Here is a 25,836-nt window from a genome sequence, read left to right on the forward strand (position 1 = left end):
TTACTATAGTGCAGTGGATGCAAAAATTAATTTTAACATCATATACTTCAGGAAGGCTTTTGATACTGTCGCACATAAAAGACTGTTGTACAAACTGGTGCAATGTGGTATTATGAACAAGTTATTGCTATGATTAAGGAATGGTTAAGTGGAAGAAGACAAAGTGGTTATCAATGGGAACTGCTCTTCACGGATTAATGTTATTAGTGGAGTTCCCCAGGATTTAGTGCTGGGTCCATTGTTATTTTCAATATTTATCAAAGATATTGATGAAGATATATCAGGCTTAATGCCTAAATTTGCTAATGATACAAAGGTTGGCAAGGTGGTTAAAAACAGTCATCAGGGTGAGCTACTGCAATAAAATCTATGAAAATTAAGAATCTGCAATTAAAGTTTAACATTTAGAAATGCAAGGTATTGCACATGAGTAGTAGTAACCCCAGAGTAACTTATCAACTGTGTGGAACTACACTCAGGGTAGCAGAGAATGGAAAAGACCTGTGGATAATTGTGCACCGAGACATGAAATTCTCTGAGCAGTGCAGACATGCGGCCAGGACAGCTCATGGTGTTTTCTCAATGATATACAGAAAGTTCGCTTGCAGGGATAAGGCCATGGTCAGACCACATCTTGAGTACTGTACATACACAGGTCTGGAGGCCCCACTTCAGGAGGGGTTTAGATATGCTGGAATGGATAGAGAGAAGGGCAATCAGATTGGTGAAGGGAACAAAAGGGGTGGTCTTACCTTGAAAGGCCTCAGTTCCGAAAATTGCAGCATCTCATGACCTGCAGACAGATCTGACTGAGATGTTTAAAGTCTTGAATGGATTAAGTAAGCTATTTTTCCACTTGCTGAGACTATGCACATGAAGGGGTATAAATTCAAGTTGACAAAGAATTGGGTGCAGGGTAGATGTGCAGAAGTTTGCTTTCAGCCAGCAGGTTGGTTTATTGGAATGGGCTTCCATCTGTTGTGGAAGTGGGCGGGTTGAATAAATACAAAGGAGACTCAGAACAAATTCTTGCAGGTATGGATGGGTAAACCATTTTTTTTTTTTGGCTGATGCTATATAAGCTTGCTTTCTTGCATCTTTTGCCATTACTACTACTACTACTAAGTCCTACCCACATTTTTTCTATTTATCATGATGGATTCAACAATTATAAGGTCATAGGCCAAAATTTTTGATCAACCCTTGTACGTTTGAGAAGATATCACAAAGTGAAGTTCTGCATGCTGTTTCCCTTTCCATAAAGGGAAAAAAAAGTGATTGTGGAAAATAAAGGAAAGGTGACCGATTCACTTTCCTTAAGGGAAAGGGAATCAGTTCCTTATGATTCCCTTTCTCTAAGGGAAAGGAAGGGAATTGGTTATCTTACTGATCCCCTTTACCTAATTGAAAGGGAATCAATATGGTTACCTTACTGATCACACTGATACGTAAAGTCAATGATCACTGAATTATGACCAACCCATCTGTAATGGACTATGCCACGTACCTCACAGCATAAAAACACGAACAGCTTCCTATGCTAGAGTAGTGGTAATTTGCATCTGGTCATGCAAGTCAAAGTAATAAGGTAGCAGTTATAGGACATTGTAAAGATATGATAGGATTTCAAAAGAGAGATGATTGTGAGAGCCCATGCATAAGGTGCTTTCATATTGGAAATAGCATGTCTTTTTGGTTTCAGAGTTCACTGTGGTTAAGGGGTACAAATCACGGTGTCAAATGAGTGACACAACCTCCTGCTGATAGAACAGTAAAGGATAACACAAGGTGGATGTTCAAGCTCAGTTAAGGGTGTAGCTCGTACAGGCTCAACAGCAGGTCACTACAACAGTTGACATTGCAATATAATATGGGGAATGCAAGACCAATAACCCAAATGAGGATGTGCTGCACGCTCAGATGTATGGGGTTCCACAAAAGGTGACTCAAGAGACACCCTCTCCTCACCACCGATCATCATCAATGGTGACTGCAATTGTATCAAGGAGGAACAATAAACCATTATGCCAGTCAGATGAGTCCAAATAGCTGGTGAAACCTGCCAATAGACACCTTCATGCGTGGTACAATCAACACGAGTCTGTGAATGCATCGTGCATGGAGCCCACTGAAGGCATGAAGAGTGACTGCTGATTATCAGCAGTCACTCCATGCATTAACAACATTAGCATTAGTAGAGGCATTTGATGCAAGAAAGCAAGCTTATGCAGCATCAGCCAAAAAATAAAAATTAAAAAAAATAAAAAAATAACCACTTTCACTTCACCCCTCTGTTCGTTCGAAATACCTGTCCAGCTGAGCATTAAACTTATTTAGGCTATCAAACTCCACGACAAGGGATGGAAGTCTGTTCCACCAACCAACCACCCGCTGGATAAAGGCAAATTTCCTCACGTCTATCCTACATCTGTCTTTCCTCAATTTGAATTTATGCCCTCTCAGGTGATTATGCCGAGTGAGAGGAAGAATCCCATCAGCATTGAACATGCTCAAACCATTCAAGGCTTTATACACCTCTATCAGATCACCTCGCTGGTGCCTAGTCTCCAGACACTGTAATTTGCAAAACTTAAGCCTTTCTTCGTAAGAGCACCCCTTTGTTCCATTCACTAATCTTGTTGCCCTTCTCTGTACTCGTTCCAGCAGCTCTACATCCTTCTTGAAATGAGGCCTCCAGAACTGTATACAGTACACTAGGTGTGGCCTGACCATTGCCTTATACAAGGGAATAATCACCTCCTTATCCCTGCTAGAAAAATTCCTATATATCATCGACAATACACCATGAGCTACTGTTGCTGCCCTTCTGCACTGCTCAGAAAACTTCATATCTGCCTGCACAACCACCCCCAGGTCCCTTTCATTCTCTACCACTGTCAGTGTAGTACCACAAAGTTGATACATTGCTCTGGGGGTTGCTGTTTCCCATATGTAGTACTTTACATTTGTCAATGTTAAACTTCATTTGCCACCTCTCAGCCCATCTGCTCAACCTTTCCAGATCCTGTTGCAGTAGCATAGTGTCAGTAGTGTCCTTCACAACCCTGCCAACCTTCGTATCATCTGCGAACTTGGACATTAAGCTCGATATACCATAATCAATATCATTTATAAATACAGAAAACAATAATGGACCCAATACTAAACCCTGAGGGACTCCACTAATAGCATTAGTCCATGATGAGCAGTGTCCATTGATTACAACTCTCTGTCTTCTCCCCCTCAACCATCTCTTAATCCATAGCAGCAATTTGCCTCCAATGCCACACTGCTCCAATTTGTGCAGCAGTCTTCTATGTGCAACAGTATCAAAAGCCTTTCTACGATCCAAGTATATAATATCAAAGTTATTCCCTGCATCCAGTTCTTTTGTGACTGCATCATAGTATCCAATCAAATTGGTCAGGCAAGACTTCCCCTTAACAAAACCATGCTATGTCTGAGCTATAACTGAAGTCTTGTCTAGATGATCCTGCGGTGCTTCTTTAACCAGTGCCTCCTTAATTTTCCGGGAACAGAAGTTAAACTAACAGGTCTATAATTACTTGTGTCGCTCTTTGATCCTCCTTTGTGAATTGGGGTCACATTTGCACATCTCCAGTCCATGGGTACTTCCCCTGAGTCCAAGGAAGGCTCTCATAATTAAATTATGGCTAAGGGTTTGCTTACTTCCTTTGTTGCCTCCTTTAATATAACTGGATAGATCCCATCCACCCCAGGTGCCTTTCTTGTATTTATCTTCAACAATTTCTCCTCCATTTTACACTCAATTATTACAAGATTCTCTAGCTTACTGCCAGAGTTGAATACACCTCTGGCATTCCCCTCGCTGAATAACTCCTCGTGTGTGAATGTCGATGCAAAATATTCATTTAGTTTGTTAGCTACCTGAGCAGGATCATCAACAGTTGACCCATCGATATCAAGTGGACCAATCTGATTCATCCCCTTCCTTCTAGAGTTTACATAAGTAAAGAATTCTTTATTGTTTTTCTTTGCATCGATTGCCAAAGATTTCTTGTAATCTTCCTTCGCCTGCCTAACCTCCTTTGTAACTTGGTTACAGATCAACTTGTTGTCATAGGCTTCTGTGTCATGTGATAATTTGTATGTATCCCATGCATTTTTCTTCTCTGCCATATGTCTCATTAGTTCATCTGACATCCACTTAGGCCTAAAACTTGAACAGTATTTCTTAGTTGGTATGTAAAGCCTAGTAGCTTCCAAGATAAGTTCTTTGAATGCTTCCAATTTTGAATTTGCTGTTGGAAACATCATCAGTTGGTCCCACTGTATAGAATTTAAATAATGTCTCAGTCCATCGTAGTCGCCTTTACGAAAGCAATAACCCTTCCCTTTACCCCTAATGGTAGTTACCTCTTTGATTAAATCCCACTTCAGCACACTGTGATCACTGCCACCTAGTGGTTCATTTACCTGCAGATTCGTAATGCATGAAGAATCTCTTCTGATAATCAAATCAAGAGTATTACTCCCTCTAGTTGCCTCCCGAACATACTGATGCAGAAAACAATCATCCAATAAATCTACAAAAGCCTTGCTAGTGTGTGACTGACCAGCCCCCAAATTCCAGTCAATATCTGGGAAATTAAAATCCCCCATTATAAGACTCTCTGATTTACTGGCCCACTCTATTTTCCTATACAGTTTCTTATTAAACTCATCTGAGTCATTAGGCAATTTTGATCTCCCAATGCTTATGTCACACCAAACTGACTCAACACTGCACTGGCCAGTGATGTCGACTGGCTTCACTTCCTTGGATTTTATGTGTTTCTTAACTAATAGCATAACCCCTCCTCCCTTCCTATCCTTTCTGTAGACATTGTACTCCCCAAATTCCAGTTCTGCATTCCTTATATCTCTGTGACACCACGTCTCTGATATCCCAACAATATATGCCTTTGATTGTTTGAGCAATACCCCAAATTCATCAAATTTATTTACCAAACTTCTAGCATTGGTGTACATGCAAGTATACATGCTCCTGTTCTTAGCTACCCCAACACAACCCATGTGTTTACTTGTATCGCAATGACTCCCAGCAGTCTCTGAAATACCCTCCATCTTGTTTTCCAGGCTGCTGCTCATTCCAATAGAATCAGTGCAAGAATCAATTTCATCTCTGCCAGTGACTACTGTTAATCTATTAGTCCTTGTATCCCCCCAATCTAACAGTTTTCCGACCCACCTAACACTGCCTCGATAGCATCAGCAAATATTCTTGCATCCTTTCTATTTAAGTGTATCCCATCCCTGTAGAAGCAGTCTCTCCTGTTAACAAGTACAGACCAGGCTGAAAAAAATTCTACCCCTTGAGCTTGCACAATTTTTCCAGGGCCGAATTGATCGACAGGGCTCTCATCATATACTCCCTCCTACCATGTCTGGGCAGAATTGCAGACACTTTAAAATTCAACCCTAATTCACGGCTTTTTTTCAACAGTGACCTGTACTTGTTAAGTAATTCCGCCAATCTCCAGATAAAGGAATTATTAACAATCTCCAGATAATATATTGATCTAGGATTGACCTAAAGATATTACTACTTAAGTGTAAAGGAGAAAGAGTTTGTTTTCATAAAGAAAGCCACAGTGGTCTTAGAGTTTGCAAATTCCTTTCAGTGGGATGAACTGATGAAGATGTCATTAACTGAAACTTCTAAATGGGAAGCATTCAGTCAAATAATCATACTAGCTTCCAAGTTTTTATACCAACAAAGAGACATTCTTCAAGGTTTAGACCTAAAGGGATGTTATATGAACTGATGAACTAGTGGCAGAAAAGAAAAAAAAAAGCATGGGATGATTATAAATTATCAGCAGATACAGATATCTACAGTGAGAACAAACTAGTCTGCAATCAAGCCACTAAAGTGTTTAGGCAAGCAAAGGGAAAATTATCAGAAATATTGGCTAGGCATGCAAAGAAAAGTTGCAAGGAATTCTTTGCTTATGTTTGCTTGTTAACAAAAGAAGGAAAGGGGTAAATCACATTGGCCCACTAGATATGAATGGCATAACTACCTATGATCCTGCCAGTTTGCAGAATTAGTAAATATTTTGCACCTACATTTATCCATGAAGAAGATTTTATAGATGGGAATATGCTCATATCTCTAAAAATTTATTCTTAGTTATCATAATATTCTTCATGCTCTCAGGTATAACTGGGAGTTAAATGATATTGTGATATCTGAGAAGAAAGTGGAAAAGAAATTGTTGAAAATAAAAGTAAGCAAGACTTATGTTATCTATTCTTATTATTGCAGAAGGATAGATCCTATCAGGAAGATGAGGTAAGAGGTAAGCAAGTAGTAGTAGTAGTAGTAGTAGTGGTGGTATGTGATGCAAGAAAGCAAGTGTATAAGCTTATGCAGCATCAGCCAAAAAAAAAAAAAAAATCACACCATTCCCTCCAAATGCCTGTCCAGTTCCTCCTTAAATTTATTCAACCTATCAACTACAACGACAGATTGAAGTTTGTTCCAGCAATTAACCACCCGCTGGCTAAAGGCAAATTTCCGCACATCTATTCTACATCTGTCTTTTCTTAATTTGAATTTATGCTCCCTTAGGTTCGTAATCTGAACAAGTGGAAGGATCCCATTAGATTTCGGCGTGCTCAACCCAATCAAGGCCTTATACACTTCAATCAGATCACCGTGCAGGTGCCTGGTCTCCAGCCACTGCAATTTGCAGAACTTAAGCCTCTCTTGGTAAGAGGATCCCTTCATTCCTCTCACCAATCTTGTTGCCCTTCTCTGTACATGCTCAAGTAAATCTACATCCTTCCTAAAATGAGGCCTCCAGACCTGTATGCAGTACTCAAGGTGTGGCCTGACCATTGCCTTATACAGAGGGATAATCACCTCCTTTTCCCTGCTTGCAAAATTCCTATATATCATTGACAAAACCCCATGACCTGCCCTGGCAGCCTGTCTGCATTGCTCAGAAAACTTCATATCTGACTGCACAATTACTCCCAGGTCTTTTTCATTTTCTACCACCTTAAGTGTAGTACCACACAGTTGGTACGTTTCTCTGGGGTAACTTCTACCCATATGCAGTACTTTGCATTTGTCAAGGTTAAACTTCAGTTGCCACTTCTTAGCCCATCTGCCCAAATTATCTAGATCCTGTTGCAGTAGCACACTGCCATTACTGTCATTAACAACCCTGCCAACCTTTGTATCATCTACAAACTTCGACATTAAGCCTGATATACCTTCATCAATATCATTGATAAATATACAAAACAACAGTAGACCTAACACCGAATCCTGTGGGGTTTTTGATGGGCAGCATAGTGAGATTCAATCTAAAACTATTGGAAATTCCTTGGGAAGCATCTGGATTAGCTACTATATAATCTCATCACCTCTAATTTTCAGCATGATTTTATAGTGGTCAACGTTGCTGCTTCAGATTCCCTTTATTCACTGCAGAGGGCATTATCAAGGCTAAGTTATGTCAAGGAGCTGGGTATATTCTTGCCCTGTGTACATTCTCCCCTCCCTCTTTACACACAGCTCAAACTATAGAAAGAAAGCTTATCTGTGAAAAGACCTAAATTCCCAAAAACTTCCTCATTCATTTCACAAACCGATGTTGTCTTAGTTTCAATATCAGTGATGGCCATTTCCATCTAGTCTGCCAAGTCCTACTTACTTTTCTGCCATAATCCCAATTATCAGTTGCCTCAATCACTGCCCATCTCAATTGTCTAAATTACAATTCCTTCACTGCAAACATGGTACTTGTGCATGTGTCTGCTCTGATATTCCCTATCAAAGACTTTCCAATTTTGAATATCCTCTTTTTGATTTTCTCTGGCTTAAAAATCTCTAAAAACATTCTGTAAAATTCATCTGTTGCCTCTATCATTTACCAACATTACTAATTACTTCAAACTCTTTGACCTCCTTTCTTTGAAATTTGACTTTCTCCAGTCCAACTTTCCTAACAGTGAAGAAATCTTCTTTGGAAATTGTAACATTCACAACCCCAGCTGGTTTCAAATTTTAGACTAAGCTAGTCAAGATGTGAATGTGATGATCTGTGAGATTTATATTTCTCTTTTCATGGTTAAATAACTGTTTTAAATCATCTGATATCAATGATTGCTCATGATTGCTATCATGAGCTATCATGATTGCTATCATGTCAGTGAAATTATTCTTGGAGAAATGACATCCTTTATTCCACACTCCACCTTAAAATCTTATCCTTTATCTAAACTTGGTTTTGCGATAAATGTGCTAGAGCTGTTCAAGATAAGAAGGCTGCATATCACAAGTGGCTTGCATTCAAATCTCAAGATTCATTTTTTGACTACACTAAGGCTTGCAACAATTGTATAACAGTTATCAATCAGCCCAAAAAGTAGATTATGAATGGGCTAAGAGTAGAAAACTTGCTTCCTGTCCAAATGGTAGTCAAGCATTCCAGTCTCTTGCCAAAGCTATTGGCTGCAATTTTTACTGATTTATACTCTCAACTCTGTTAAAACCTGATAGTTCTTCAGCCTCCTCAGATAAAGATAAGGCTGACTTACTAGCATCATACTTTTCTTCTAAATCTTGTACTGATGATGATAGTCAGAAAATTTTTTTAGCAATCTTGATGCAAAGAAAGATCCAGGTCCCGGCAGGATTCCTCCACATATATATGTGAAATTAATGAGGAAGTGTTTGGGAGGTTTGACCTTTTTTCGGTAAAGTTTGTTCTATTAGTTTAACTATTTGACTAGGGAGGATGTCTTTGTGTGAGTGCTAGGTGATAACCTTACCTTAGATAATGTTTGACTGTGACTTTTGTTTATTGTCATACTAAAAGCCAATTTCACAGGAAACTGGCTCCACTCTACTTAATGCAACATATAAAACTGTCCATGCCAAAAACATGGTGATGTTAAGTCAACACCAACCTTAACCTTAGATAATGTTTGACTGTGACTTTTGTTTATTGTCATACTAAAAGCCAATTTCACAGGAAACTGTATTCACTGAAAAATGAAGTTATATTCCCCTTCGCTTGCATACCTATGAATGAGTGGAATATATGCTTTCGATCCAGTTCTGTCACCTGTGAAGTTTTCAGAAACCAAACGTTTCTTCCTTATTTTCACTACACATTGTCTTGTACCATTGCAAATTCCATTTTTTATATCTAAGTTTCTTAATGCCATAACAATTGCGTTTACCTTCAAAAGTAGTAACCTGAAGGCTCCAAAGAATAAAGTGTTTCAGATGTTACAGAGTTGTATTCTTCGGCATTACAACTATCTGGCATAATTTGGTCTGATGAATAAACTATTTTATATCCTCCTGGAATCTTAATTTTGGATAAATTTTTTTTCATTCAGTGAACAGTATTATTTGTTGCGGCTAAACTGAAACTTTTCTTCCAAAGGTGTTTCGATACTTCCAAAAACATCATGTATTAAATTTTCTGAACTGTGAATATTTTCAGGAATCTCTATTTGATCATTTTCATCTTTTACGACTTTATCATTTTTTATCAATGATTGGAGTTTCAGTAGAGCTATCAACAATTTGTGATTCTTTTTTTTTTTTTGCTCTTTTCATATCTTTCCTTTCTTAATTGTGAAGCCTATCTTATTATAATCTCTTTATTTTCTTTGATATCAGGATTTTTAAGTGCTGCTTCATACTCTTTAAAATCTTTTCTTCTATTCTCAAACTTTCTAATACAATCTTTCTCTTTTCTATTACTACCATTATTAACAATAGTTTAAGTAACTTTTGAAAAAATTGAATCGTTGCCTTGAGACATGTAGAATTATAAAATTAAATCCTACAATTAACAACGGCTGAACTGTCAACATTGTGTGATGTCATAACGCTACTTAACACTATCAGGTAATTAGTCATCGCTGTGGTATATGTGGCTTAATTTAAGAGTGCCGTGCCTAGGTGTGGTCTTTGAAACAGACCTGTCAATCACTTTTTTGTGGCATGATACAATAGCAGTTCGCCCCACCTTGCGGAAAGCAAAAAGTGTGCACTTGAAAAAGCACTATTTTCCAAAATATTCTTTTATATATAGAAGATGGTGTGCACATGGCAAAAAACTGTATTCTGCACCCTGACATAACATTGCCTCGAAAATGCCCACCCCCACGCATACACAATACTCTGACTCCCTCCATTCATAATCTGGCAAAGTAGAGGCAGTGAGGTTATACACTACCTAATCCATTAGTCCACTAGAGATTACCAATAAATGCTGTTCAGTGGACTGTCCTTGCAGCCAGCCTGCAAACACCATTTTAGAGCAGTTCTCTCAAAATGTAATAATCTGTTGTCCAATATCAAAATCACATTACCAACACTCTTCCTTCCTCCTTTATCTTGTCGACTTCTGTTTTCTAGAACAACCATCCTTTAAATGTATTTCCTGAAAATAGCAACATATAGAAATTGTCAATAAGTCTTCTCAACTGTCAACCTATGGCACAAAGTACTACAGGTTCTAATACCTTCCATATTTTGGACATTTTAAAAAAAAGCAAAAAAAAAACCAGATATTTGGGTTTAATGGAGGTCCCTTTTTGAGTCAGAATTTGCAACTGTCTCTCCTATTCAAAAAAGGAATAGTCAAAAGACATACTGAGTAATTATAGCTCTATAAGCTTGACATCTGTTTTGGGGAAAATAATAATGGAATCAGTGATTAAATAAGAATTACAGAATCACCTTTACAGGAATGGATTATGTTGTTGTTTTTTGGTTTTTAGGAGCATTAGCAACTAAGGCCATATTGCTCCGGGGATATGCTGTGGTCATTCCCTGACCTTTCAGCATCTTCCATATTTGGTGGGCACAAGCTTGAACCCCGTTCTAATCAAGAAGCGTGTTGATGTATGCACTGCTGCTCTGTCCCACCTGGCTACGGAGGCACCAAATGGAGTTATACAGTTCAATATAAAGTGTTTTGAGAATCACAGGCAGGCAGGCTGCAAGGACAACTCATGGAGTTTTGTCAGTGATACTCTTTGTCAGGAAACACACATGAAGGAACATTAACTTATACTGAAAAAGGAAAGCTACAGTATAGATGTGTGTGTGTAAATTTGATTTCAGCCACCGAGTAATTTAGTGTTGGACCAAACCTCCATCTGGTGGCATAGAAATTCTTTATTAGACAAATTATTAGCATTATAAGCATTAGTAGAGGCATATAATGCATGAAAGCAAGCTTATACAGCATCAGCCAAAAAAAACCAAAAAAAAAAAAAAAAAAAACACTCCCATTCCACCCCTCTATTCGATCCAAATACCTGTCTAGTTCAGCCTTAAATTTATTTAGGCTATCAACTTCCACGTTGCTATATGCTATTTGCAATATTCTTCATTCTTATCGGGGCTTAGAGGGGAACAGGCATGCTGTGTGTTAGCATTAGCATTAGTAGAGGCATTTGATGCAAGAAAGCAAGCTTATGCAGCATCAGCCAAAAAAAAAAAAATAAAATAAAAACACTTCACCCCTCTGTTCGTTCGAAATACCTGTCCAGCTGAGCCTTAAATTTATTTAGGCTATCAACTTCCACGACAAGGGATGGAAGTCTGTTCCACCAACCAACCACCCGCTGGCTAAAGGCAAATTTCCTCACGTCTATCCTACATCTGTCTTTCCTCAATTTGAATTTATGCCTCTCAGGTGATTATTCTGAGCAAGAGGAAGAATCCCATCAGTATTGAGCATGCTCAAACCATTCAAAGTTTTATACACCTTAATCAGATCACATCGCAAGTGCCTAGTCTCTAGACACTGTAATTTGCAAAACTTAAGCCTGTCTTTGTAAGAGCAACCCATTGTTCCATTCACTAATCCCATTACCCTTCTCTGTACTCATTCTAGCAGCTCTACATCGTTCTTAAAATGAGGCCTTCAAACCTGTATACGGTACTCAAGGTGTGGCCTGACCATTGTCTTATACAAGGGGATAATCACCTCCTTATCCCTGCTAGAAAAATTCGTGTATATGATTAACAAGACATCATGAGCTACCCTTGCAGACCGTCCGTACTGCTTAGAAAACTTCATATCTGCTTGCACAATTACCCCCAGGTCCTTTTCGTTCTCTACTATTGTCAATGTAGTACCACAGATTTGATACGTTACTCTCTCTCTGGTTACTGCCTCCCATATTTAGTACTTTACATTTGTCAATGTTAAACTTCATTTGCCACCTCTCAGCTCATCTGCTCAACTTTTCTAGATCCTGTTGCAGCAGCATACTGTCATTAACAACCCTGCCAACCTTCGTGTCGTCTGCAAACATGGACATTAAGCTTCATATACCATCATCAGTATCATTTATAAATACAGAAAACAACAATGGACCCAACACTGAACCCTGAAGGACTCCACTAATAACATTAGTCCACAATGAACAGTGTCCATTTATTACCACTCAACCACCCCTTTATCCATAGCAGCAATTTGTTCAGCAATCTTCCATGTGCAGCAGTATCAAAAGCCTTTCTAAGATCCAAATATACGATATCAAAGTTATTCCCTGCATCCAGTTCCTTTGTGACCACATCATAGTATCCAATCAAATTGGTCAGGCAAGACTTTCTCTTAACAAAACCATGCTGTGTCTGAGCTGTAATTGAAGTCTTGTCTAGATGATTCTGCAGTGCTTCTTTAACCAGTACCTCCATTAATTGTCCTGGAATAGAAGTTAAACTAACAGGTCTATAATTACTTGTGTCGCCCTTTGATCCTCCTTTGTGAATTGGGGTCACATTTGCACATACCCATCCCCTGAGTCCAAAGAAGCTCTCATAATTATGGCTAAGGGTTTGTTTACTTCCTTTGCTGCCTCCTTTAATAAAACTGGATAGATCTCATCCACCCCGGGTGCCTTTTTTTATGTTTATCTTCAACAATTTCTCCTCCACTTTCCTCTCAGTTATTAGAAAATCATGTAGTATCATTATTAGAATGGGTTGACAGCAGAATCGTTTTTTTTTTTTTTGCTGATGTTGTTTAAGCTTGCTTCCTTACATACTTTGCTAGTACTAATACCAATATTAGTACTAGCAAATATTAAATAATCCACTCCATAAATTTTCACTTAATGCTTTCCGTAAATCTCAGGACTGGAAACGACACACAATCTCTCTGAGTAGTTTATGCAGACCATCTAAGTTTAGGAAAAGAAAAGAAAAGATGCGCCATCATAACCTATTCCTGCAACATCTGAGGTATGGCAATGAGATGAGATAAATTTCTGGAGAATCTGGTTACCAGCATCAAATGCTTATTCCAAACTTTCCTAAGATAAGAAGAAGATAGGCATTCACTTCAAAGACACCACTAACTTGTGGTGCTGTTCCCATGATCAAAGGCCTTAGAGCCAAAATACTACAGTATGGTACAAATTATTTCTGTATTGTACTTTACTTATTTTAATAGTTAACGTACTTAAATTTTGTGAATATTGTAACTGCGCAAAACAGATTAAAATAGTGCATTTTAATGCTAACTAATGGCTATAACTAAATAAATACTAACTCACCTCATGGCTTCTAAATCAGTAACATTGCAAGTGCTCCACAACTCTTATATTTTTTCTTAGCTAGGAATGAGGGGGAAAGAAATCAACAAACAAGTAAGCATACAAACAAACAGAAAAAAAACAGCTCAATCTTACCTTCCCAAGGATTCCGGTATATAAGCTGAAATCAGCTTCGAGTGCCTTACGAGGAAAACTTGGCAATTTCATCAGTTCTTCATGAAGAAAGAGAACTCGTTGTGCAATCTGTGTGGGTGACTTCAGGATTGATAAGCTCATTAAGACCTAAAAATTATATAAAGAAAAAATGCACATTGTACAGACAGTCTTGCAAAAGAAAAAAAAAAAATCTGCATACAATCACTGTATACAAAAAAACTAATGCATGTAAGAGTATAACATGTGTCTAGTTAGCTTAAGAACAGGAATAATAGACATCTCAAGATGGGGGATATAGACATTTCAAGATAAATGGAATATAAATTATTCCAGCGGAAAGAAAAAAATCTTAAAACTTAATATTTTTAAGTAATTTGCAAAAGATAAACAGATATATATATATATGAAACATTAGTATTCTTAGATCATTCAGGGCATATCACAGAGCACACACACACACACACACACACACACACACACAAAAAAAAGAAATTCAATGCTACTTCACAAAAGAAACTTTCCCTCTGGTTAGTTTTTCACTCTAGTATCAGCATTAAAATATGTTAAATTATACAAGACAACTAGGTCTAGGAAGCATCAATGTTTCCTAGACCTAGAATGGTTCCTTGATAAGTAAAATAGAATAGTTCTTTGACTTACCAAGGAACTATTCATTTGCTTTTGTTCCAACTCATTTTTGAATGAGTTGTAGCATTTTATATTAATATTGAAAGCCACCATATTAAACCAGAAGCTAATTGATGAGATATGTATTCACAACTGTCAAACACTATTAAAAAAAAAAAATTGTATATGTTTGTTAAAAAACTGTTAACAAAAACATTCATTGTGGGAATAACTATAAATCTGTGTTACTATGCATTCATAAATGCAATGAGTAAATAAAGAAAGCTGTAAATTAAAAACAATAATAATAAAACAACTTAGGGAGTATGCCAAAAAATGGGTAGAAAGGGCACAGGCGTGAAAGGTGACAGATTAATCTAGTAATCATGCACGTTGGTAATTTCTTTTATAATACTGCATTATATTGATAAAGAGGTGAGAGTAATATTAGAGTTGCATACCAGAGAAAATTAGAGGGCATATTAAGAGAAAAAAGTGGATTACACTTAGGGTGATTCAATATAAATCCACATCTAGTGAATGCCAGTTGTGAGTATTGCATCATGTAATCTCATATTTCCACTAAAAATATTGTATAACACATCACTCATTTGCATTACAAGAGTTAATGTAACTATTCAATGGAGTTACAGGAGGCAGTCTTAAAAATATAGTATATCATGTTCCACATCCATTCAAAGAAGGTCAGCATGTTTTGACTTGGTTTTCGGGTGCAGAGGGCTATCAATCAGAGGTCATTTATCAGTAGATGTAGGCTGCATACAGAATGCTTGATTGCATAAGAAAATATTTAGTTCCCTCTCGATTACAACAGAAAAAGACTGCTGCACACAGTTTTTTCAAGGTTGACAGCCAACTGCTGATAAGCGATGGCCTGGACTTGTATCCTGCCACAACAGCAGGTAATATTGTAACTGTGGAAGCAGCATGACAATACTAAAATGTCTATTAAAACTATAGCAGCAGACTTAAGCATCAGCATAGATTGGTGGTGTTGTTTTATAGATTTATTGGCACAAGGGGCTTGTGGGCCAAATTTTGCCTATTCATTACTTATTTTGCAACTAGTTCTTCTATAATACTATAATGGTTAGAGATGATTAGATAGCTTTAATGAACTATTTCTCAAGTATTGACAGTTCATTAAAATTTGCATCTTGCAAAAGGTGTGTGAAACATTTAATGATTTCAATACAGAGACAAACTTCCAGATACTCAACTGCTGAGGACATTCAAAAAAGGATGTGTTTGATTGTCAGCTGGTATTGGCAGAACAGGAGTATTGGAGTTCTGCCACATAAGTCAATAAAAGTATGTTGGATAGGAACAACTGATGCAGAGTTATACCAGAATCATTTCTTGCCAGTTTCTCCTGAAAATAGATTCCATGGTTGTGGTTTATTTTTCATTTGCAGGAGTTTATTACTGATTTGAGTTTGTACTAACAGTTGAACCTAGTGAATTCTGCATGCTACTTTTATAAGAGTCTTATAATCTGTATAAGGCACTTTCAGGTAACGGATAGGCCTGTGTCAGGTTGTTTAGTGGCATGATCCACGTGGCTGAATGGCCCAGGATACAGAAGGAGATTGGATGATTGCATGTATGGAAGTAGCATAATCTAAACCAGATCTGTTTCGGAACTGGAAGAGAGAATGGAAAAAAAAAAAAAAAAATACTGAATGTAAGCAACTGCAATTAACGATTCTGTACATATATATTAGAGGTTAAAAAAAAAAACCGGCTGAATGTCAGTAAATGCACATAAGGAGTTTGTATATATACATATTAGAACTTATTTGATATGGCAATTGTTCTCTTGGGCTATTTTTTTTAATATATTTTGTGATGATTTTCCCCATCATTAAAAAAAAACCATCACAGAAAAGCACAAAGTCCAGATGACATTACTTAAGTGGTTCTGAAATAACATGATCATGGAGGAATCCTAGAGATCAACATTCCCACTTAGATTGTTATAGCAGTCAAAATCCTGCAGGGCTTTTGATTGAAGATCAAACCTGTTTGACTTTCGATTGACAGTTTGAAATTCATACCAAGGATCCAACAGGTACACCAAACTGAGGTGAAACAGCATTCTTCTAATTCTGACTGCACAGCTATAAAATAATATATTCCCAAAATAAAGAGAGATTAATTTGCCTCAGTATGGGGTCATAAAGTATGGAAAACAAGTATTTGGGAAAGGATAAAGCATACTGACTAATCAGCCTTTGATGTAGTCTTCCTAACATATACAGATAATTGGATGGATCAAAAGCTGCCAATGATGTAAGTTAGTAAATTACAACAGCATTGCCAGACTCCAAAGACCAAAAATCAAAGTGTGTGTAGTGTTATTTAAGAATTTTCTCTTTTTAAATCTTGTCATAATAATCATAATTTTTTCATGGCAACATGAATTTTTTTGCAATCAACTGATATTTTCATTATATTTGTTATTTGGTTTTTAGAAGCATTAGCAACTAAGGCCATATTGCTCCGAGATATGCGGTGGTCATTTCCTGACCTTTCTGCATCCTCCGTATTTGGCGGTGATGGGCTCGAACCCCGGTCTAATCAAGAAGCATGTGCTACGCACTGCTGCTCCTGCCCACCTGGCTACGGAGGCGCCATTTTCATCATAATGATATTCATTGAAATGAAATATATTTACATAAAAATACATTATGAAGGGAAGTAAAGAATTTTGTTATACTGAATATATCGTTATTCTGGAATTCATTATATCATCATTTTACTATATTTGTGAAATGACGAAGCTTCCTGATTATTCAGATGGATCTCCTTTAAATCTCCTGGACAATGTACATACACCAATTCCAATGTTTCTGAAACTTCTGGAAGCATTCCCAATAGGCTTCTTTTGGAATTGCTAACAGTACATGTGTCTGAATAATTTCCTTTAAGCTTAGAATAAAAAAAATAATAATAATAAAAATAAACAAGTGAGCTAATTACTGTGAGTATGGCAGATGAACAATGATGCATAGCATTCCATCACAACATTTAATAATTTGTTGTGAAGAAATTTAATAATTTCTTCACAAGAAATTATTAAATGGAAAGAATTGCATGAGCAGGAACACTGTCATGACAAGCACCAATTCCTTGAAATCCACTTTTCTGGCCATTTTCTCCAAGCAGCATTGCAAAATTACTATAGACTTGCTTTGTATTATTCCTGGTTCATTATTTGACCATGCCCTGTGAGGCAAAAATACAATGAGCACGATCTTCGCATTTGATCAAGATTGTCCTGTTTTTTGGGCCTTGGAGAAGATCAAGCCTTCCACTAAAAGGACTGGGCTATTATTTCCAGGTCAGATCCCCCCCCCACACACACAGACACACACAATTCGTCAACAAAAGAAACAAACCACATGGGGCAGCAACATATTGATGAATAACCCAACAAGCAAGTACTGGATACTCTCAGTGGTCCTCAGCAAGAAGATATGACTTAAATTGAATTTTACACACAACTGGATGTGAATAATGCCTTGCTGTTAGTGCCTGAAAGGAACTTTGGGAGTCTGTATTTAACATGAATATTGCTTGATTTAAATTTGACTGAAAGCAAGTTTGTTTGATATCATGAAATGCTGCCATATGTATACTGCACTTTAATTAGATATAATAAAATCTGGAAAATAGCGGAGCTGATCATACCATGTAGTTGTCCTTTGAACCATTAGTATAGATTGAGAGGAAATTAGAGAAATGGACTCACTCCATTGGGATTTTGAAATTATGTAATTTATTTCTAAGTATCATAATAGCTAAGCAGTAAACATACTTTCTAAAACTTTGCAGAGGCAAATTATGAGTGAAAAAGGGTGGTAATTTTGTGGCCTTGGAATGTTTCCCTCGATTTGGAAAGGTAAGTACAATCGCCTTCCTCCAAGAGTATGGAAAATATCTGGAGGATATTTTCCAGACTCTTGGAGGAAGAAATATTTGGTTGTACAGGAGAAGTAAATATTCCAGAGATACCACTGGGAGATGCTTAAGCATATCATACCAATGACCATCCATGGTTCTAGCAGTTTAGGTGGATTCTTTAATGTTTTTGCTAATTTCCAGTCAGTTGGGAATTTGCCAGCAGCAAAACAGTGATTGAATAGATTGAGGAGGGGCTGTGAGTTAAGGCAGGCAGCCTTAACTCGCAGCCCCTAGGACCACTAATAAACAATAATAGTCATAGGGGCCGCTATTTAGGACCACTATTGTTTTTGATTTTCTTAAATGGCATCGTAGGACCACTGTTGTTTTTGATTTTCATAAATGACATCGATGAAGGGATAGAGGGCATGATGTCTAAATTTGCAGATGATGTAAAGATTGGTAGAGTAGTTAATGATTGCTGCCAAGTAGAGCTTCTTCAAAATGACTAGAGAGACTTCAGGGATGGTCAGAAAAATGGCAGCTATGCTTTAATCGAGCACAGTGTAAGGTATTGCACCTGGAGAACAGTACCCGAAAATAACTTACACACTTGGTGAAGTTGAACTAAAGCCAGTAGTGGAGGAAAGGGTCTTGGGTGTTATGATATGGTAAGACTTTAAGTTCTCTGAGCATTGTAGACAGGTTGCAAGGAAGGCCCATGGTGTCCTATCGATGATGTATCGAACAATTGCTAGTAGAGAAGAGGACGTCATAATCCCATTGTATAAGGCTATTGTTAGACCACACTTGGAATACTCTGTTCAGGTATTGAGACCGCACCTAAAGAAAGACATTGTGATTTTTGAAAGAGCACAATGAGCACCAGGCGAGTTACCTGTCAGAGACGGGTAACTCGCCTGGTGAGATCAGCAAAAGGGCATCCATATGAGGAAAGACTTCAAATATGTGGGTTGCAGAGCTTGGAAACTAGGCACCTTAGAGGAGACTTGATTGAGGTGTTTAAAGCTCTGAGAGGCATAAGCAAAATGAATGAGGTTGAAATTTTCACAGTTATAAATGATTCTAGAAATAGGGGCCATAATTTCAAGTTATGGGGGAGATGCTTAGACTGGATTGCAGGAAGTTTTATTTTAGCCAGCGAGTTAAAAATTACTGGAATAAGTTGCCTACATGGGTGGTAGAGGTTGACAGTTTGGGGAAATTCAAAAGTCAGGTGGATAATTACCTACAGGAGGAGGGAAACACTTAGGTTGTCCATTTCCTTTTCTCTTATTTTTAATTATTATTATTTTTTCATCTTCTTCTTCTTATCATTATTATTATTATTATTATTATTTTATTCTTATCATTTTATTTATTATTATTATTTTTTTTTATTTTTCTTTTTTTATATAGATTTATTATTATAATTATTTTATTATTATTATTTTTTTGGCTGGTGCAGCATAAGCCATAAGTTTCCTTGCACCATGTAGCCATTCCTAATACTAACACTAAGTAAACATTCCAGATACCACTGGGATATGATATTAAGCATATCATACCAATGACCATCCATGGTTCTAGCAGTTTAGTTGGATTCTTTAATATTAGTCATGTTTTTGCTAATTTCCAATCAGTTGGGAATTTTCCAGCAGCAAAACAGTGGTTTAATAGATTGAGGAGGGGCAGCCTGTTTTATATTGACAAATGACAAATGTAAAGTACTACACATGGGAAACAGCAACCCCAGAGCAACGTATCGACTCTGTGGTACAACACTGACAGTGGTAGAGAATGAAAGGGACTTGGGGGTGGTTGTGCAGGCAGATATGAAGTTCTCTGAGCAGTGCAGATGGGCTGCAAGAGTAGCTCATGGAGTATTGTCAATGATATACAGGAATTCTTCCAGCAGGGATAAGGAGGTGATTATTCCATTGTATAAGGCGATGGTCAGGCCACACCTAGAGTACTGTATACAGGTCTGGAGGCCTCATTTCAAGAAGGATGTAGAGCTGCTGGAACGAGTACAGAGAAGGGCAACAAGATTAGTGAATGGAACAAAGGGGTGCTCTTACGAAGAAAGGCTTAAGTTTTGCAAATTACAGTGTCTGGAGACTAGGCACCAGCGAGGTGATCTGATAGAGGTGTATAAAGCCTTGAATGGTTTAAGCATGCTCAATGCTGATGGGATTCTTCCTCTAGCTCAGAAAAATCACCTGAGAGGGCATAAATTCAAATTGAGGAAAGACAGATGTAGGATAGACGTGCGGAAATTTGCCTTTAGCCAGCGGGTGGTTGGTTGGTGGAACAGACTTCCATCCCTTGTGGTGGAGGTTGATAGGCTAAATAAGTTTAAGGCTCAGCTGGACAGGTATTTTGAATGAACAGAGGGGTGAAGTGGAAGTGGTTTTTTTTTTTTTAATATTTTCAGGCTAAAGGAGATTAGGCTCAGGGCATTTTCTGTCTTTGGTCCAGTTGATAGCTAACTGTAATTCTTCTATGATAAAAGGTTCTTCAGTACTATTGGAGTGGTATGTGTCATTGTCTTGAATTATTGTTTGTTTATTTTTATTATTTATTGTTTAAAATAAATTTGCTGGTAGTTTTATTTATTTTAAACTATTGTTTAAAATAAAATTACTTTTGCTGGTAGAAAACTGCATCTATGATATTATTTATTGACTATGACAAAAGTGCCATGATGCCATTGCCTCTACTGTAACCCCAGAAGGGGTTACAGTAGAGGCAATGACTTCAACCCTGGGGAGTTTGTTAGTGGTTATACGATACACTCCCCCAGGGGAGTGTATCGTATTCAGAATTACCAATTGTGGAAATTAGGTGCTCCCATGAAGTTTTCTTTCATTGTCTGCTGAGTGTAATGTATACATTTCTTGCTTATTGGTAGTCTATTCTAAAGGCTTCAACCTTGTCTATAGGTCAAGTGGAGTGGGCACACTGGAATGCCCTCCTCTTTGCTTGAATTATGTGTTGCTGCCACTGAAGTTCTAAGAATTGCCATCGAACAGCACTAGGACTAGGGTTCTTTTTCTGGATGAATTGGTAACATGCATTTGTGATTATCTAGGTTAGTTTGATCTGATGTGTATCTACATCGAGGTTCTGGAACTCCAGTGATGCTTCAAGGGAGATGGTGAATTGGTTTCAGTTAGTCTGTTTGATGACATAACAATGATTGCCACCAATGGTCAGTTGGTGTCTCATCTGGTGACAGGGTGTGGTATTAATGGCACAGGTAAAGTCCCTGTGGTCAGAGGTGGTCCATGTGTTGTTAACTCACCACCTGGAGATTTTATGGGAGATGGACCACATTGTGATGGTGATATCTATGGTTGCCTCCTACAGTGTATTACAGAAGGTAGGAAGGTTATGGGACTGATTTGATACATTGAAAAGTGAATTTTAAAGAAATTCTTCCAAGCATTAACCATTGTGAAAGCCTGAATAATCTTTTGTTCTGCTAAACCATTCTGGTGAATGTTAGCTCCGAAAATAATCTTGGAATTGGGAAGAGAGATTAGGACTAGTCACCTCTCATACAACTGAACCAACCAATAACAATGTAAAGTAGCCATTCACCACTCTAAAGATCGTATTTGAGCAGCCTGCTAGCCGCAACATCATAAGAACACTGTCCCATTGAATGGAGTTCAAAAGCTCCCTGAAAATCCAAGGACATACTTACTATTTGACCCTCATATATGACCCTCATTCCATGATACTGAATGAATCCATATTTCTTGCTAGACCAGCATAAGTTTCTTTCTGTACAATCCACGATCCTTCTCACAAACATTTTCTAAAAAACCTTTCCAAATCCAGGAAGGAGGGCAACAGGTTGATAAGATCAAGAATTATTTTTTTTCTGGCATAGATGGTGCCTTCAATAGGAGCTTTTTGTAAAGCATCCTTCCATGATAATGGAAAGACCCCCATCACATAGACAACTATTAAAGACCTCAAGAGGAATTCCTGATACAAACTGATGGGTCCATTTAATGACCACTTCTACAATGAGGTCTATCCCTCGTCATTTATTATTCCTTATCTGGTGCACTGCATCATCGAGCTTGTCAAACTAAAAGGATCTTGGATTTTCATCCTGTACTCCAATGTAAGCATGATTCAACCTTTTAATCAACACATGTGTTCAAATGGCAAAATATCCATCTTGAACAGAGGCAGCAACCCCAATTAGACGATCCAAAACTGAAGATATACTTTCCACCTCAACACTTCCAATAGAATAGCATCCTGCTAGTACACCGCTTACATACAATCCCACTGGTTCTGATTACTTATTGATGTGACCAGAATTATCTCCAGGCAGATAATTTCATTTTTACCATCACATGCATAACTGCATGGAATGGCAAAATATCCATAGCCTCTGATAGTCTACTCGAAGTGCATAAACCTCCTCCCAACAGTTATGATGACTCATTGATACCTTCTCTGCACTTTATAGACCTGCCTCCAAAGATTACTTAACTCACCTGACCACCAATTAACTGGGATCCTTTTACAGTTCTTTTGCTTCATAGATGTGTCAAAGAGAGAATGTTGCAATAATTCTACTGTGTCCTCACCAGCCAGCTGTCTAAATGCCTCACTCCCTATATTTACAAGCCTGAATTTGCATTTACATTTAAGGGAACTGATATGCCTATTTTCCCCTTGTGCTCTCATATACATGCAAAATTAGTCTCATCTATTCATAGTGTCTCAAACAAAAGATAACTGTGTGTTATATAATAACTATGAACAGGATCTCAAACTCTGGATCAACTTAAATGCAAAATAAATGAAAAGAGAGATTTTAATCAGAATGGGAGTGACCTTTAGCCTCGTGGCATGGACAGGGCATTATAGCTCACACCACAAGTTATCATCCCCACCACAAGGAAAAAAAAAAAAAAAAGTGCAGCCATTATCAACCCACTGCAGGATGGAAGCCTCCTCAACAACTCATGCTGAGGGATTTGGACCATAATCTGCCACGCTGGTCCAGTGCGGGTTGGCAGATCGACCGTATTCAGCAGTCAAGGGCTTGAATCCCGGTCTACTCAAAGAGCGTGTGCTACTGCACTCCCGCTCCTGACCACTCGGTTACGGAGGCCTGGAAGTAGGTCACTACTATCCTAGCTCTCACTAATCTACCTGATGCTCAATCAACTCAGGTCTATCAAATTTTACAGTCCTATTAGATTAAAATGTAATTAAACACAGAGCCGGAAATCCCCAAGTCCTACAAAATATATGACCATGCAAAGGTCTTAAGCACGGGAAACGACACCTTCCTGACATTATCAGTCACAAATCCTCATCAATCAGCATCATTTCAACTCCCGGTGAACCACTGGGTATTTGACCCCCAGCACAGCCCAGAGGATTACTGACAACACTGTCCTTCTTTGGACAATATCAAATGCCCAATCAAATTCAGGATAGGATCTGGGATCTGTTCACTGCAGAATACAATGAAGGGAAGCTTTGTTTTCCAGCAATTTACACAGCGAGAAGAATCCACAATCTTAGAGCACTCCTTGAAGGAGTGATCTTGACCTCTTACAATGTCTGTAGAAGGCATCATTCTTACAATGCTCCCCCTTCCCTCATCCACATGGCCAAAAGCCATGCAGCGGTAGCACTGAGTTGAAACAAAGAGGTCACACACCATATGCGATGACCAACACACAAAGACACTAGTTCTTGCCAAGATGTTTCTCACTTGTCAAGAACTAGAGCAATGTACCACAAAATTATAAGAATTTCTATTCCTGGCTTTATTCCTTGCCACCAGACCAACTGTTGCATAAAACGGATCTTCTTAAATCCTGGCATCTTGGAGATTTCGGCACCAGAGCTGTTCGTTAAGGTGGTCTCTCATGACTTCTTTATCAGCATCAAATATGACAACTTATGGACTCAGTCTAGAGGATCTATCTAGACCCTCTAGATTGAGTCCATAAGTTACATCAGATGGAGCAGGTTGTAATTTTTTGAATGTCCCCCTTGATAGGTGTTTCAACCTACTGAGGAGGACTTCACAGGATCTTTACATCATCCAAGATGGGCACAACCTTGTTTAGAAGCTCTGATTTTATTTCTTCACTTGACCCCTAGATCAATAATTCTGAATCTTTCAGATTTGGATCTAACAATCACAGCCTTGTGTCAGTCAATTCCTTTTGTGGTTGTAAAATCAAATTCCTTTTTGTGATTTTAGACTTTCAGTCTGAAACACTTATCCAAATTTATTTGGTTTAATCAGGACAAATCCTTGTTGGGCCTAAGATAATAAGGCTGTTAACCCACAGTTCGGTCTTCATCAGTGCATTCTCAAGTTCATCCCATAAGAATAATATGTCCAACACCTTTCATGAAAGGTGTTGGACTGAAAAATAATCTTTCTTAATCACTGCTTTAATGTCTTTTAGTTTGGTCATTGTTCTACATTAACTGTTACATTGGACTTGTGTCTCATTTCCTTGTACATGAACAGTTGTTATTTGGTTCTTAGGAGCATTAGCAACTAAAGCCATATTGCTCCGGGGATATACAGTGGCCATTGCCTGACCTTTCCACATCCTCCATATTTGGTGGTCATGGGCTCGAACCCCAGTCTAATCAAGAAGCGTGTGCTATGCACTGCTGCTCCTACCCACCTGGCTATGAAGGCACCACATGAACAGTCTCTTCCTCTGACTCCTCATCATAAGTCAAATCAATAGTCTCAGTCTCTTACTGTGCCACCCTTCCTGTGTGCACCAGCCCAGTGCTGGTGCACACAAGAAGTGTGGCACCGAAAACCAGACCTCTGCCTAAATGCCTTACTTCCATTATTTCCCAACCTGACAGTCAAACTTTTACGACAGTAGTTTCTGAAGTGATTTTTTTATAGTGTTCATATAGAAATTGAGTGCAACAACTTGAGTTGGGTCGACCATTTTTGTAACTATTGGGATTTTGCAGAGAAAATGGCATGATACTGGACAAGCGCTGCTGTCAGGTTTGTTTAAAATTTCAGATTACTTGTTTTTCCTCTTCCACTAGGTCAATAAACCTTTACTGTCTTACCCTAATTCGTTTTGAAAGTTTTATTATTGTTTTTGCAGCATAAAGACATTAACATAAAACCCAGTATATTCTCAAACTAGCCATTAGTCTAAGGGAAGCAAATACACAAGTTGAAATTTTTGTGTGCTATAAAGGTATCTATATTTGAAATAAATTTTAAAATAAGCTTGAAAATGAAAATAATTAAGAGTATCAAATACCGAAATGAACAAAAACATTGGGTCTTGTGTCTTGTGGTATCTGGTACCAGATACCACAAGACACATTGTCCAGATACCACAAGACGATGTGTCTTGTGGTATCTGGTACCAGCACAACCAACAGATACTTTAACTCTTGTAAGGTCTGTGGTTGAGATGCCACAGATCGGAGTTGCTATTTAAACACAAACCACAGATGCTCAATGGGATTGATATCTGGAGA

At 38.0% G+C, this 25,836-nt stretch overlaps 1 protein-coding gene across 1 annotated transcript in view; it reads right to left on the minus strand.

The window, feature by feature from the left end:
* unc80 (unc80, NALCN channel complex subunit) overlaps positions 1-25,836 on the minus strand; it is a 1,843,891-nt gene that overhangs the window by 611,592 nt on the left and 1,206,463 nt on the right. Inside the window, exon 43 of the mRNA XM_090378420.1 lies at positions 13,732-13,878. Within this exon, the coding sequence (XP_090234546.1) occupies positions 13,732-13,878 (147 nt within the window). The remainder of the gene's footprint in view (positions 1-13,731; positions 13,879-25,836) is intronic.

This window comes from Mastigoproctus giganteus, chromosome 7 (assembly GCF_048544385.1).
Source record: "Mastigoproctus giganteus isolate SK-2022 chromosome 7, ASM4854438v1, whole genome shotgun sequence".
NCBI lineage: Eukaryota > Metazoa > Arthropoda > Arachnida > Uropygi > Thelyphonidae > Mastigoproctus > Mastigoproctus giganteus.